General features: G+C 42.0%; 1 protein-coding gene across 2 annotated transcripts in view; it reads right to left on the reverse strand.

Annotated features, from left to right (window-relative positions):
- Positions 1-16849, reverse strand: part of LOC138632603 (spectrin beta chain, non-erythrocytic 4) — a 69830-nt gene that overhangs the window by 51731 nt on the left and 1250 nt on the right. For both annotated transcript variants that reach the window (XM_069718304.1, XM_069718305.1), the window contains exons 2-10: positions 6622-6779; positions 5972-6123; positions 5560-5733; positions 2103-2194; positions 1863-1943; positions 1495-1610; positions 1279-1391; positions 952-1139; positions 12-129 (exon numbers count right to left, since the gene is read on the reverse strand). In XM_069718304.1, coding sequence (XP_069574405.1) covers positions 12-129; positions 952-1139; positions 1279-1391; positions 1495-1610; positions 1863-1943; positions 2103-2194; positions 5560-5733; positions 5972-6123; positions 6622-6766 — 1179 coding nt within the window. In that variant the 5' untranslated portion in view covers positions 6767-6779. The remainder of the gene's footprint in view (positions 1-11; positions 130-951; positions 1140-1278; positions 1392-1494; positions 1611-1862; positions 1944-2102; positions 2195-5559; positions 5734-5971; positions 6124-6621; positions 6780-16849) is intronic.

Genomic DNA, 16849 nt, shown 5'->3' on the forward strand with positions numbered 1-16849 from the left:
GGATGTTTGACCTTGTTAATGTCTGAGATGAGCTTTCCCTCATGAGGCACGTAGGGTTTCTGGTTATTGGCTCTGAGTTTGCTTTGGATGGTGAAGAGAAGGACCTCGAGATTCCCCTTTTCCTGAAACCTGGGTGAGAAACAGGGAAGTTTAGGTTCTCTTTCAACAGCCCTCCCCAGTGTACGCGCACTAGAAGTGCTTCCAGCTTTCTTCAAAGAAAAACAGGTTAAAGGAAAGAAAGTTGGTCAAGGATTCAGGATGTTCATCAAGGACATGTGGACAGAATGAATGCTTGCTGACATATACTGCAGGTCTCTGCATAAAGGGTGACCTCACGGGGACTTTGTGTCCCGTATCATGGCCATTAATCATTGACTGGGAGTCGACTGTACAACAGCCTGGATGTTCGTTACTGCTTTGAGACAATCTGGTGACTGAGAACTGCCTTTTATATCAGATATACTCGGTCATCAAGCCAGAAATGGGATACAGACCTTTTTGGAGATGCTGAAAAGCAGATATCTAGAAGAACGGCACGGTGCTGCTTGCTCAAAATCCATTATGACAAACTGAATAATGTGTGTCTGTGCGTTTGTGGAAGCACAAATGATTTTATGTGACATTTGTTTCCTCCATTCAGGTAATGCTGGCTTTTGAACCCACCTAACGTGATGCTCATCTCCACACACACAACAGTCCTGTGCTTCTCTGGCAGGATGAAACGTAAAGCCTGAATGATGTCAGCTCTGACATGTTTCACACAATCTTACCGAGGATAGTTTTACAATACTTGTATCGACGTAGCGGATCATTAAAACGACAACAAAGCTGAAACTATCTATGAAACAGAGACAATTAATTCTCACATTTAAGAAGCTGCAATCACAGCTTCTCGAACACCCGCTCAGACTCGAAAAGCCATTTCCCATTCGAAATGTTCACCAAACGTACTTGATGGGCTTCTCTATAGTGCAGTAGGTTGTGAAGGCCTGCAGCTGCTGCTGAACTCCAGTCAACGAGTTGGCAAACTTCTGGTTGCTGATGACCGCGATGGTCTTTTCGATCCAGTCGAGCAGGTCCGACGCCAGAGCTTCGTAGCGGTTGACGATCTTCTCCGCCTCAACACAGTTGTCTAGCACCTGAATCGGAGAGATGGAGGACGGTTGGGAGAAGATTCAGCGAGGGAGACCGAGATGTGAAGTTATGGAGAAGTTTGACCAACCTCTGCAGTGTAGATGAAAGTCTACATGCATATCTGCAAACGTGTTATCTTGTTACCTTGCCAACCCGCTTCCCCTCCACAATAAGAGCCTTCATCTTGGAGAAGTAGTGGTAGTAGGAGACCACATACGTAATGATGGACTTTTCATCTGGGTTCTCTGTGTTCACATCTGCACGGGAAGGACGTGACAAAGAACAGAGGAGTTAACATCTTACTTGACTTTAGGAGTCTGCATTGAATGATTTAATGCAAAACCAATTCCACATTCTCACCCTCAGGGTCCAGGAGTTTGGTGAGACCCAGGTGCTGCTCAGCGATGTTGAAGGCTTGCTGGAGGTTGTGGGTTGCATTGGACCGCGTCAGCTTGTGGAACTCTATCAGGTCAGGTCTGCAGGGCGCAAGATGATGAAACAGAATCTGTCATGTGTGCACAGCTGTAATCCTAAAATTGCTTGTAGGTTAAACCTACTGGATGTCTTTCCACTATATTTAGTGATGTTTATACATTACTGAGAACTTTTGATTTATAAGAAATAGGAAAATTGGGGCATTTTCTGGTGTAAAAAAACAAAACCAATAACGGCATTATCATGTAAAACTTTATAAATACCATATTTTAACACGGTGCGCTGTGTCCTACCTGTGTCTGTGTATGAGGGCGTTGAAGGCAAGGCCGTCTCTCCAGCAGGTGGTGAAGTTCTGGATGTTGACTTCAGGGTACCTGGAGCAAGTAGAAATGTTTTGTAACTTTAACTGTAGACCAGCGAGCACCAACTCACCAACAAACTATCGTGGTATAACACTTGAATGATCATGAAATTCACTGCAGCTGCTTATGGAGTAGATTTCAGGCTGTTGTTTTTGTTTTGTCACTACTCACCCTGCAGTCTTCATCTGGCACCAAAGCAGCAGCGCATCCTTGGCAGAGCGAGTTTCTCTGTTGTCCTCCGTCTCTATTTTGATCACCTGGATCTGAACAAGAACACGGCAAAGCAACAGTTCAGTTATTGGGCCAGAAAATAAGCAGCGCAATAGATCACCAGCAGCGATTAGATCAGTTAAATTGTTCAGAGGAACCAAATGACCGATTGTCATGTTTTAAAAGAGCAAGTGTGAGAGTCACGTTGGCCTCACGTTACTCCTGAAACCCTTAAAATGGACCAACCAAGTAAAAAGAGACAAGAGAAATATGAGCTGAGGTTTTTCAGAGTAAAAAAACCCGCCGCACTGAGAAGAACATGCAGAGCCATCACAATGCGTGATGATAGGTGACAGTGACAGCCATTCAACCAATCACATCACAGTGACATGATCCAAGGTAATTGGGGACATGACATCCTGGAATCAGCTGCTGCCGACGATGTTAGACACACACACACACACACACACACACACACACACACACACACACACACACACACACACACACACACACACACACACACACACACACACACACACACACACACACACACACACACACACACACACACACACACTTCACTGAGCTTTATCTCCTTCGTTTGTTGTGAGGTGAGTGGGTCGGGCTCAAACCACATGGTGTCAATCATGACAGTTTGATTACCGGCCAGCACCGACCTTTCACAGCATGTCATTCCCCCGCTCTCTTTCTATATATCCCCATGTCTGCAGTCTGCACGGTGCTCTCTGAATAAACGCAAAAATGCCCCAAAAATAATCACTCCAAAAAATGTTATGTCTGCCAGTAATGTAAATTTAAAAAAAAAAGAGGGTATAAAACACAGCAATTTAATGCTTAAAATGATGAGCCAAATAAAGTCACAGTAAACGTATAAAAACACTGGGAACATCTCCACGTTAATAAATATACAATTAGCTTTTACAACTGTTTCAACAGAGTGCAACGTTATCTGCAGCCAGTAGACACACACAACGTCGGCACACTCAGCCAACCATATACAACGCCAGAATCGAAGCTGCAGCAAATAATAACAGACAGTTATTTCTCTAAATACGTTGGTTTTACCTCTTCCTTTGCCTGACAATCCTCTCCCTTCTTTACTCTCTCCCTCTCCCTCCCTCTCTCTCCCTCTCTCTGTCTGTCTGTCTCCCTCTTTCTGCCTGCGTGCAGTTGCTGCAGTGGTTCGGCCCTACCTGCTGACTGGGCAAAGCAAACTCTCACTTTCACCATGGAGGAAGAGGGGGCGGGGGGTGGAGGGGGGTGGAGATGAGCAGCGACACTGTGCAAAAAAGGGAAATAAAAAAAGAGAACTCAACAGCCACTTAGACAACACAAACCTCAGCAGGATGGAGAACCGTCCGGGATCGGCTCACGTGATTTCTCAGCACTCGAATGTTTGGTTAAATTATGGTGTTTGAACGTGGCTTCTGATTTAGAATCAGAAAGATGATTGTGTGTTGGCAGAAACCCCGGGCCTGAATCACCAGCAGAGTACAAATTCAGCTGTTTCTGGGCCAAAACACTCTCACCATGAGCACACGGTCTAAAATGGAAATAAAATGGGATGAATCCGGGAGGCAGAAGTTACGTTTTCTAATTTAAACAGGACTGAAACAATCGAGGTTTCAGTGTCATAAATAACTCGTGACACCTGGATACGATGTGGTCAGTAGTTTCGTATATTACAAGATAAAATTGCCAGTTTGCTCTAACATAAATAAATCTGAATAATACATTTTAAAAAATAAATAAATAAATTCCCCGTTTGTCATTATTTCATTGTTGTGCATCCATTACTTACTTACTTTCAACAACATCACCGCTCGCTGCTTCTCATCAGCCAACCATCTTTTCCTTCTGTCCTTACTTCTTTCATATTTACATCTCTCTCTCTCTCTCTCTCACACACACACACACACACACACACACACACACACACACACACACACACACACACACACACACACACACACACACACACACACACACACACACACACACACACACACACACAAGTCTTCTGCACTGCTCTCCTTTCTCAGCACATGCAAAATTGAAGCGGCCACAGCAGACTGGTGGCTCCTGGGAGCAGGAGAACGGGACTACAGCCAAGATGACAGCGAACGGTGGCAAATCTAGCAGTCAGCTAACGCTGCTGTCGACCAAGTTGTACGGTTACAGATGTTCAGCTTGACTCGGAAGGTGACAAGAAAAAAATTAATTAAAAAATGACCTAATTAACTTGTCATTAAAATTAAACCGTGAACCATCACTTTAACATATTTGACAACATGCTTGTTTGGGAACTTCAGCCTATGGAGTCGACACTAGGTGGGACTTTATGATTAAATGACCATGAACTCTGACATCTACGTGTCGCTAATGCCCATCATCGACTAGGTTTTTTTAAACACTAAACATATCCAACAACCTATTCATCAATTTCAATGTTTACACTGCAAAAATGAGTCCAGTCAGCATAAACAGAACTCTGCAGAAAGTCCCACGTACTACAGGATTCTGGTGGCGGTGCTGTTAAATGTGCTTTGTTAATGGTAGCCAGTCTTAGCATGACAAAATCAGAGTCCCAGGAGACAGTTAGCAGGCGACCGTACGCCATAAATGACATACTGAATAATGCTAACTAAGCATTTTGTGCCACTGTCGCACTGAAGCGTAATAAAGAGAAGCGGAGGGCTTCTGTTACTTACATGGATGGAACTGATCCTGTATCACTGCCTGTGTATGTGTGTGAGCGTGTGTGTAGTATGTGCATGTCAGGATGTCAGCGCATAGGTGTGTGTGTGACAGATCGACTGTTAGACTGTGCAGGTAATGTAGTGTGTGTGTGTGTGTGTGTGTGTGTGTGTGTGTGTGTGTGTGTGTGTGTGTGTGTGTGTGTGTGTGTGTGTGTGTGTGTGTGTGTGTGTGTGTGTGTGTGTGTGTGTGTGTGTGTGTGTGTGTGTGTGTGTGTGCATATGTCCTTGTTGAAGAGCGGCCCGGGAGGCGACCGTTACCTCTAGGCCACTGACATTCAGGCTTTATCCACCAAACACGGCTGCCGCTGTCGCACCGTGATGACGGGGCAGCTGTGACGGCCGTACCCACACTGAACCTCTGACAGCGCACCCTAAACGATGCCACTGCTGATTACAGCAACCTTGTGCTTCAGCAAGTATCGTGGCAACGCGTGCCAGCGTCTCAGTGCACTTATGGAGGAGATCGGATTTAAGCCTTGGTATCCCACAGCAAGAATCAGATATTAGATCCTAAAAAATGATGATTTAAGTCACTTCGGGAATCAGAGCGAGCCAAAATCACTTTTTTCTACCTTCGGCCATGACTCAACTACACTGATAAACTGTAATACAATATTATTATTATTAGTGTTTACCTGGAAGCGTAGGATGATGGTCCACATAAGCCCCAGTGTGAGGCGGTGGTTTCCATCCACGATGTCATGGGAACCAACATTTTCCAGGTGAACCCGCTGCTCTTTAAGAAACTGCAGAGCTTTGTCGACGTTCTCCAGGCAGTGGATCCGCATACGGCCCCGCGTGGGCCGCGGCTGGAGGAGGACAACAGGGGGTTAATTACAGCGGAAAAACTTTACTTTGAAAAAGTAGCACGAACGGGAGCCAAAAGTTGAAGTAAAAAGGAAAACAAATGGACACATCAAAACTCAAAAAAAAAATAATCTAAATTTATAGCAGTACAGCTGATATCTTGTGAAGCAGTGAGTTAAGTAACGCTGCAAATTTGACAATCATGTGCTGATGTTCAGAACGGCTCTTATGTGCTCCCACCAGCAGCTCTCCACTGAGGACCTCCAGCAGTCTTGTGAGCATGTACCCATCCTTCAGGTCGTTGTAGAGGTCAGATATGCGACAGGACACTCTGGCTAGATGGGAGTTGACCCATTTAGTAAAAGTCTTCTTCTGCACCGCATCTCGTTCATCTGAGGGAAACGAAGGAATAAACGTCACACCGGAAGAAACGAAGGGAAAAGAAGGAACTATTCAACTATTTCATTCCTAATTAAAATCACTGCTTTCTTTTAAATTTAATAATCTTTATAGTACTAAATCAAATATTTTCCAAAAGTGTTTACTGGAATACACATGACATCATTCAATCACCATCAACTTATATTACACGATGAGACTTTTTTTAAATATAACATATATTCCATGTTTGTAGGATAGGAGAATTTCTATAACCACCAACACGTGTTACTAAATTCATAAAAACACAACAAACCACCAAGTTCAAACTTATTTTAGTAATTTTTGACATCACTTCTCGCAGATAAGTCATGATGAAACAGTAATTATTCTTAATTTCCCACAGAGCTGTCATCATGACCTTGATGTGGTCGTATTAATACACCTGCAGATGTCCTTGAAGTGTTAGTGATCTGTGCGGATGTGGCTTTGATCCACGTGTTACTCCTGACCTGCCAGGGCCTTGATACGGGAGCACTCGAACAGCTTGGAGCTCGTACACTCTGTCTCCCAGAACCCGGAGCTGATTGGTCGGTTGTTGTTGTTGAGCTGGCGCTGGGCTTCCGCGTTGTCCAGGTCTGGGGAGGCATTAGCCATCGCGCCCGACGCCCTGCAACACAAACAAAGAGCTGTTCGAAATCACTCACACATGTACAGGAGAGAAGGAGAGAAGAAGAAGAAGAAGAAGTGCTGAGGACAGGTTGCTCCATCCCTAAAGGCGAAAAGCTGTTCACGGTTGATAATTAAACTCTTTCACTGACTTAACACATCTCATGAAACAGCTTTTAATCCCTGTTTAGCCACTCCATCTTATTCGGGTTGGAACAGTCAGTGCAACACTCACAGATTAATTATAAGTCTTCAAAACGCACCAATAATATGACTTAAAGAAAAAAAAAAAAAAAAGACTTAGAAGTCAATAAGTAACGGTTCCTTCCTGTTCATGAATGATGCAGCACCTGTCTCTGGTATCAGAGCTTTTTACGATAGCAACGCTTAAAATAAAATCTCTCTGATGGTTTAAAGGATGCTGGGAGACGGAGGGTAAAAATGATTTGGCTGTTTGATCTCTCCAGTCTGTCCCTCTGACAGCTGAAAACAGGAAGATATAAATAACTTCTAAACTTCTCAAAGAAATCACACAGTACAGAATGAGGAAAAAGGAAATATTCAAAACAAACGGTAATGAAAAGATTTCAATTCAATTTTCTGATATTCATCGGCTTCGGTCGCGTTAATCTGAAGAGCTGAAAGAGCTGTTTTTATATCAATGTGAGATTTTGTTTAAAAGTCAATGAGATCCAAAATTAAATGGAAAATAAGAGGCCTGCATATCCTGATGTAAACAGTGTGCTTCAACTGATGCCCAGCTCTGTTTGAGGTAAAATTCATAGCAGACATAAAAAATCAGCAGACAGGGTGAAAATTTAAACTCCTTCCTGCTAGAAAAGCCTGGCAGCTATCAAATGAACTGTTATTTCAGAGGACACTTTCACACTCTTGGGAAGATTTTTTTTAATAGATTTTGGAGACTTAAAAGGGACGGAGCTATGTTTTACTTCTTTATCCTCTACACTCCCCCTATGGTTCCTTTTTCTTGCAAATTAGGGAGATATTTAATATCAAACACTAAAAAGGAGTGTAGTGTATTCAGCCATATTTGAGGACAGGCATTGCAAAGTAGCTTATTATTAGTAGGTTATTATTGTTATATATTATTATATATTGTTATATATTGATTTATGAAGTTTATGATTTTTTTTTTGGTGCTACATACGTGCTGAATAGAAAACATGTGATAGTTTCTCTCTGTGAAGAGCAGATGTGCCCACAGGACATAAAATATGCCATTTGGTGCTCTTCTCCGAAGCAGCTTACAATGGGGGGTGGGGTTGGGGGGGAGGGGGGTGAGAGGGTCTGGGGAAGGTGTGGTGGTGGTGGTGGTGGGGTGGGGGGTATATACACGTTTATATGCATGGTTGGCACCAGTGGGAATCAAAGCCTTACAGAGCTTTTTCACATGTGGGCTCACGCGACAAAGTTGATGATTTAAAAATGCGATGAGGGGAACATGCAGCAGCTTCCTCCTTACTCACAGACCTTTCTTTAAAAAAATAAAATCTATTTGAATCGTTATTTAGAAAAGAGCTGGTCCACTTCATGTTTGGCGAAGGTGTTGCATATTATTTTAAGACAGGCAGTTACAGTTGGTGATTCCCCTCCAGTGGGGTTTTTATTTTTGTAAGTATGTTTTAGAATAGATGATGCCGGTGTGTTTCCTCCACTAAGATGTTTGGTGGCCATCTTTTGGTCCACAAAAAACATTGGCCATGGTAATGTCCCCCCTCCCCCTCCCCTCCACCCTCCCTCCACTAAAACCTGTCCTTGAAATGCCTCCAACATAACACAGAATGAAAAATGTTCTCCCCTCTTCTCCTCTCAACCCCTCCCCCATCTCTACCCCACCCCCTCCTTCAAACACACACACACACAGTAAAAAAAAAAAAAAAAAAAGCATAAAATAATGGCAAGTACACAATTCATAGAAGAACAGATTGTGTTAATGTTGAAATGTTTTGGGTTTCATACGTTTAAGTTAATTAAACTGTAATTAATAGATTAATCGACAAAGATTTCAAGTAACATAAAAAGTGTACTCAATGCTGCAGTACACAACTTAGGAAGGTTTCTCTGCCTCAGCCTTTTAGCTGGAAATCCACCCCCCACCTCCACCCTCCACCTCCACCCTCCACCCCCCTGCCCTTTCTGGCCTCTCCTTCCCTCTGCCCTGCAACAAAAGTCCAAGCTCTCGGTTGTCACTATACCTAAACCACTGCAAAACAACGTGGCCATATCGAGTAAATGTCAGCCTGCCCTGCAAGACGGAGAAAGAAGGAGTAGTTGTGCACATGCACTTAGCCGTCTTCCCTGGAGAGAATAACAGCAAAACATTACAGGGCTTTCTATCTGGTGATGAAGCAGATAGACGGCGGCAGCCCGAGCCAATAAAAGTGAAACCTATAGGATCCTTCGAAGTGTTTGAAAAGCAAAAAAAAAGTTTAGCTATTAAAATAGTTGCCAACTAATTTTCTGTCAATCAACACATGAATTGATGGACAAATGATTTTAATGATAATATTGTTATTCTGCATTCATTTGGCACTTTGTGTGTGCTTTCAAAATAATAATGATAACATTTCTTTAGGTGGAACCTTTTATTCTTAAAATTCATTTCCAAAAACTCCCGAAAATAAATACAAATATTTCTATAACTATAGCAACAAAAAAAACTAAAATATTTTCTTACTATAAAATTGTAAAGTATACTCCATATAACATCCTATTTTAGTGTATTTGTCTGATAAAAAACTAAAATACTGAGAGGAGGACTTTCTTCTTATTTCTATGTTTAGCACTACCACGGAGCTGTTCTATCGTTTCTGAGGCTCTCACACTCGTACAGGACATTTGATAGAAGAAGTCCAGTGGATGTACATTTAGAGTAAAGTAATTAAAAAGTCAATCATTGTGAAAGATATCCCGGTTGTATCCTCTAAAATCCTTATATTAGCTTATGTGGTACATTTCTGACTCAGTAGAATTAGTACCTTTACTTCTTCCGGCAAGATCGTTGATTAGTGCTTAATGTCGGCTCCAGAGAAAAGACTTTTCTTCTTTGATGATGAAGGATTGACACCACGGCCTGAAACGTTGTCTAATCCCTCGCAGCGCTACTAAAATTATCTCAACGAGTGACAGCTGATGGTGCGATCTCAGATGTTGCAAATGGGCTCGCCCCGTGTTTAATGGCCCTAAATCCCTCCACATTTTTCACTCGTGTCCCCAGCGTGGCAAAAATCATTCACCAGCGTTTCCCTTCAGAATGTGTGAGAGCCGAGATCAAGGCCGGCTGCACACGCTGTCCCACCGCAGACTGAACCGAGTTGATATCCCAAACCGTGAAGCTGAAGCAGGTTCGTGTGGAGGTCTACGCAGAAGCAGCCCCCGACGAAGAGACATGGGAGCACACGGAGAATCAGACGAGGGAATCTCATCTGAGAAATATCTGTGACCGTGTTGCGTACACACAACAATGAGTTGTCATCATACTGTAAAGTGCCCGTGTTGCTAAGAGGTAAAAAAAAAAACCTATAATAATAGAGGGCTCGTGTAATATCAATGTAAGACATTATAGATTAACATTAAAAATATAAATACACATCAAAACCCACGACGTGTGTGACGCCCTCTGTTGTCCTTGCCTTGTTCCTCGCCGAACCTCGACCACCTGATGTCTTTCAATCAATCAGACTCACTGCTCGCAGGACTGCTCTGATGTGAGTGTTAGTGTGTGTTGTGTGTGTGTGTGTGTTATGCCCTTTATTCTAATAATCAGACCCAGCTGTTGAGGAATCAGTCAGCCGCAGGCTAGATGGTCGACACGATGTCTGAAAATCACGCGCAACTCTCCTGGCTATCCATTCCTGCTCTATACATAACAGCAGCACAGAGATGATTCATGATTTGCCTCCAGAGACTGAACGCAGCCTTCAGGAAGTCTCAGAGGATGGAGATAAAAACAGAAGTAAAAAATAAATAATAAAGAGCTCAGTATGATTTTATCTGTATTCAGAGTAATATGAATGTAAACCTGCATGCTTCAACATAACGATATGAAAAAGTAAATTCATTCTATTATCGATAATAATAAATAACATACACATTCACTTGCACGATGTATTTCCACAAGCTGTCGAGGTCCAAATACTACTAATGTATCTTTGTGAAAATATATTTCAATAAGGAAATATCAAGGAGGTATATATTAAACATTTGCTTGATTGACACGTTTCAACCAATCACACTTTCCTTCCCCCTGGCTTGTCCGACCGGGTGAGGTAACATCGAAGACGGCATATCTGCAACTGCCATCTTGCTTTCATCGTCTGAGTAAGAGGCAAATTACAAAACACTACAACTCAACCAATCAACTGTCTGACCCCAGATCTCCCGGAGGGATGTTACAAATAATCAAAATGAACCCAAAAGGGTTATTAAGGCCTGGAAACGTAGTGTTATCTGTCAGGATCTCGTCTTCCTGTTTTCTCTTGTTTTTAAGGTCTTCAGGTAGAGATGCTCGACAACACTGTCAAAAGTAAAATGCTGAGTAATGCTGCTTCCCCTCAGCTATCAACAACTAAGACCATTAAGCTGCATTAAAATGCAAGTAAAGGGAGCAAATCTGAAGCTGCACGCTTTGGTTTGCCCATTCTACTTATTTTATATTATATAACACGTCTAATCTGTGAATGCGAAGAAAACAATGAGTGCAACATCTCTGTTTGTGCAGAAATCGATCAATCTGGCTCTTTTCATCAGTACGCCATCTCGTACATTAACTTAAGAAAATTAAGAAAACATTTCAGGACTAACACCAAACTTGGTCAAATAAAAAAAAAATACAACATCAGGATGAAGGTGTTTCTGGATCTTTTTGTGCTTTTAAATACAAATAAGAAAAGTTGTAGTTCTGACGTTTGCCCTGTTAAACTGGAGGAGGTTATATGTCGCTGTCAGTCCAGGATACAGAGTCTGCTGCTCCGACACTGAAAGATCAAACATTTCAAGAGCAGAAAGCTCTCTGATCTCTCCATGGAGCTGGTAGGAAGAGCAGGAATCCCTTCTGTATGTGTGTGTGTGTGTGTGTGTGTGTGTCGTATGATCTCGCAGACATCCCACATGCATTGTTAACCTGCAGTAAGTACAGTGGAAATAAACACACAAACACACGTTTCTATCACAGTCAGATGCAGTCTTAATAATAATATTTATTTAAATAAACACTTGTGTGTGCTGCTAAGTCCTTATTGCAAACTGAAATGATTAAGTTCAGAGTGAGATTCCTATTTTATGTTTGGAAAGAAAAAAACAGAATACACTTAAAGTCAAATAACTCATTTATCATGTCGATTTTGAAACCAAAATGTTCAAGTCAGATAATAGGATTTATTAATCATAAACTAAAGTATTTTATTCTAAAAAGTCACCTTGGACCTGGAAAACTGTGATGAGCATTTTTTTTTTAGCTATTGCTTGACAAAAATTCAGAATCAATTCATCCGGGAAATAATCTGTAATCAATAATATTTACTTACAACAGAGGATGAGTAAAGTAGATAATGTGGTGAGCAGAAGTCCCGACCACACAGACAGCAGTAACAAGCACTTTGCACCACAGATGTCTTCTCATGTCTCACTTGTAGGACAGAATCTAGATCACATCAAGCATCTCTCACTTTTTCCTCCAGGTGGACCAGAACCAGAACCTCTTTGTGGTTTTTATAGGACAGCATCTAAAAAGAAGTGCTCTATATTCAGGGTGGCCATCTCGTGTTTGTGTGACTGTCGCAACACTTCCAGCTATTATTGTCTTTATTTTGAAGTTTCAGGAGCCAGACTCTCACCTGTCTGTCTTACTGACACAGAAAGAAAACTGCATCTAATGCATTTAAAACAAAATACACTTTTCTGGCACGACTTCACATCTGTATGCCACGTCTGAAATATTGATCACGATTATCCATCGATTTAACAGGGAATTTTTTTATTCATTTTTTTTTTTCAGTTAATCAAATGACATTTTGGTCAGAAAACGGTAAAGAAGCCCAGTTTCATCATTAAATGACCTGTTTGTTCAACCGACACTCTAAATCAGTAAAAGGTGCACAACTCCATTTTATTGTTGTTGATAAATAACCAAACTAATTCATTATAAAAATGATCATTGATCCATTTTCGATTGATTTAGTATCCAATCAATGACCTAGTAGTGTGGGAACTATTGTATACGTGTATATGTGTGTGTGCACAGCTGTCAGTCGTTATGCTTTCTCCTCAAAACCACTCAGCGTTATTATTGTCCTCTCTCCCCAGCTATGCTGTCGCTGTTAGTAACCACAATAAATCACTGTTACACCAACGGTGTAATGAAAACGTCGCCCCTCCCTCCCTCCCTGCCTCCCTCCCTCCCCACCCCCACCCTGCTCTCTCCTTATATTATCCTTCTCATTGTTTCAACTGTCCTCTCACTCTATTCCCACTCCTCACCTCCCATCCTCTATGGCTTCAACAACTTGTGTTTTGGCTATTAGCGTTTGGCACGATGCCTCCATACTCCCAGAGAGTGACAATACTCAAATCTTTTCAGTACACCAGATGACAGGCGCCCTTGAAACGAGTACTTAACCCCCAAATGCTGCCGTGAAGCTGGTTAGTGAACATTAGTAATGACTTAAGTCTCGAGGTCTGACGGTTCGTGTAATTGACTCAAACCGTTCAGTATGTTCAGTTTGGGGAAGCATTTTTCTCTCAGTCCTACTGTCAGAAGTCTATTTATGTCTAAATATTCGCCCTCCTGGAACCGAAATTCTACAGCACGAGTTTCACCTGGAAGGTTTTGGCGGTGCACCAGTTGTTTGTCTATCAGCTAGCAAGCGAGCAGGTTTTCTGTTGAAAGCTTGGTGGACACTGAGATGGAATCAAAATGAACTCGAGTATCCTCGTTCACAAACCAACATGACACCCGCTGCAACCGTGCGGCTCGTTGACGGTGCTCTTGATCGTTTTCAGGCAGCCGTGGTTGGTGCAGGAAATGAAGTTATCAGGCTTTTGCTGCAAAGATCGTCATAATTAGTGGAACTATTAATAGATTGTTGTTTTTGATGTTTCATGAGATTTGTTGACGATAAAAAAAAAAAATAGCACAACGAAGGTCGAGTGACTGAAACAACTGCAGCTAAAAAAATATATCTCTAAAACTTTGGAGGTATGCAGTCAGAGCTGGTCGTCTCAAGACAAGCTGATTTCTATTTCATCCTTTATCAGTGTGAACTTTGTGAACTTCACGTCATGAAATGCAGGAAAAACTGTAAACTGCTTCAGGAAAGTGTTTCTCCTTTTGTTGAGGAGATTTCTTTTCTTAGTGTGATGAAACGAACTTAAAGGTAAACTGCCGGTGTGTTTATGCTTCGTCAACACATTTCTAACATCCAGTTGGACTTCAGCTCCGACGAGAATAGCCGAGTACATTACAGACGTTGGACCGGCTATCTCTTTTGATTTGGAGGTTAAACTTAGAGACAGACGGAGGAAGAGTGGGCGAGGGGGACGCACCAACAATCGGTAAAGACTGAGTCGTAAGACTTGAAGGAAGGCTGACGTGGAAGAGGAGAGAAACTGAAGGTGCGAGAGGGAGACAGAAGGGCGGATCACCAGAAAGATGAAGACAGACAGAGACGAGGAGAGAGAGACAGACAGCTGCCAGGGTTAATCAGTCAGAGGCAGCAGCTCTGTGTCTCTGAGGCCTAACAGAGGACAGACCCTCAGTGGACGTCCCTTTTAAAAAAAAAAAATGTTTTTTAGTCTTTATCAATATGATCTTATATAGAATAGATGTGGCCATTAATCATGCCATCTGCCTATTGACAACTGTGAGGAGCACGCTCAGTTTCTGGACTTTCTATCGACTGATTCAATGATCAGATATCAATTAAATTCCCTTTGGAGGGTTGGAGGAACATTAATAAAACTCCTTTACAACCTAATTGTGCTGACAGCCATCTAATGCAGATTAACTGATAAAAGGAACTTCCAATAAATGAATAATATATTTACTAATTAGATATAGATATAGATATATATTCTGTAAATATTTACATTTATTGTCACACAGTATAAGATGGCTTTCGCTGCTTCACATCACTGTTTAAGTTGTTCTCTTACAATTTATCAGCAATGTCCCTACGGTCCTTTTTCTGTCTGTCATCAAATCTGATATTATCCATCAAACAACGGGGAACAACATGTGGATCATGTGTAGCCTCAGCTAAAAATAAAAAACAAGGTGTTGTGGAGGACATCTGAAGTATGTAATAGATTTTGTTTTTTGTTTTTTCTCTCACATTTTTTTGACCAAAACAGTTTGTGAAGGTTATGGTGCAGTGAGGTCTATTTTAAGGGTGGTGTGATATGCAGCAGCTCTAACGTGGTAACTAAACTGATGTGATGTATAATGTCGTTTCGATTTTTGCTGCGTCTCTGTTCCTGTTATTACTATTTTACTACTATCTAAAGAAATAAAATAAAATCCGGCTTTGCTGTTGTTTTTATCGGAGCCGTGGTTATATTTGTTCCACCTGAGCAGCGTTTTTCTCGTACAAATGTAGACGAAGCCGTCGTAGCCACAAACTCAACATTAAGTGTGTTCGTCAACATGATGTCTTGGACTGTTTCACAATAAACGCCCTGCAGCTCTCCCGTCAACATTTCATACCTTTCGGGGGAAAAGTGACCGCAAGCAGAGAACTGAAAGCTAACCTGAACTTTAACCATTATTATTCTGACGTCGCCTACGAGGACTTATCCGAAACTTTTATCCAAAAACAATCTCACTTTGTGAAATTATAGGAAATCTCGACTGTTTTTAGAGGGATAGAAGCTGTTTCTCTATCTCTCCTTCACACACACGAGCTCCGTCTCCGTGACGTCACACAGTACGCACTTTACACACTGCACTGAGTCACTTTCACTCACTTCACCTCAGCAGTGTGAACCAACGTCTGTAAGCGGGAGCGGCGGCCGACGCCCTGTTCTGAGTCGGCGGGACCACAAGTCTTCATCAAAGCAGTCACCTTGCGGTCCTGATAGACAAACGGAGGGCTTCAGTGTCCCGCGGAGGGACGTCTACCATGCAGACCGGACGTGGGACAGCAACAGCAAAGGGTGTCAAAAAGAAGTCTGTATTGTAACAAAGCCGGGAAATACTGCGTTATATTGTGATAAATATACCGTGCAAAAGTTTTAGGCATGTCAGATGTGTTATTGAAGCAAATTGTCTCACAGAGGCATCTGATCCCAAATTCACTCTGCAGCAGTGTAGAGAACAAGGAGTCCTACAACAGATGGTGTGGCCCTGATCTCACCATCACCGAGTCAGTCTGGGATTACACGGAAAAGACAGAAGACGCTGAGACGCACTAAATCCACACATGAACTGTGGCATGACGTGTACACGATGCTTGGAACAACCTATCAGCAACTATCTTGGAAAAAAAAACACATGTAGAGAAGAAGTGGTGCTGGTTTAAAGACAGACCGTCCTTATTTACAGCACCTAGTTTAATATGAAGCTTTATTAAAGTTACTATGATTACTATACCACCACATGTGGGAACATGAGGCCAAGTCTAACACTTCAGACGACACGGGCACAATTTGAACAAAATGTTGAACCGAACAGAGATTTATTTTGGTATTAAATAAATAAATAATTACACTCGACAGGATGTAATACCATGAAATGTAATATAGTCACTATAAAGTAAACTGCTAAGCGTTTTACACACACACACACACACACACACACACACACACACACACACACACACACACACACACACACACACACACACACACACACACACACACACTGTGTCAATCCATTGAAGAAGTTGAACAGTGACGCAACATGAAGTACAATAAGGTCAAAAAATACTTGACTTCTATGTAACATATGCGGCCTTAAAACTGGCTCAATAATACCAGAGATACTGAACTGACTTCATTAACACAGATGACTACGTGTCCATATAAATGATATATTTGATCTCCTGGTCGTAACAC

Source organism: Brachyistius frenatus, unplaced genomic scaffold (assembly GCF_029030835.1).
Source record: "Brachyistius frenatus isolate BFR_SWC_R1_liver_20210118 unplaced genomic scaffold, ASM2903083v1 Contig_189, whole genome shotgun sequence".
NCBI classification, from domain to species: Eukaryota; Metazoa; Chordata; class Actinopteri; family Embiotocidae; genus Brachyistius; species Brachyistius frenatus.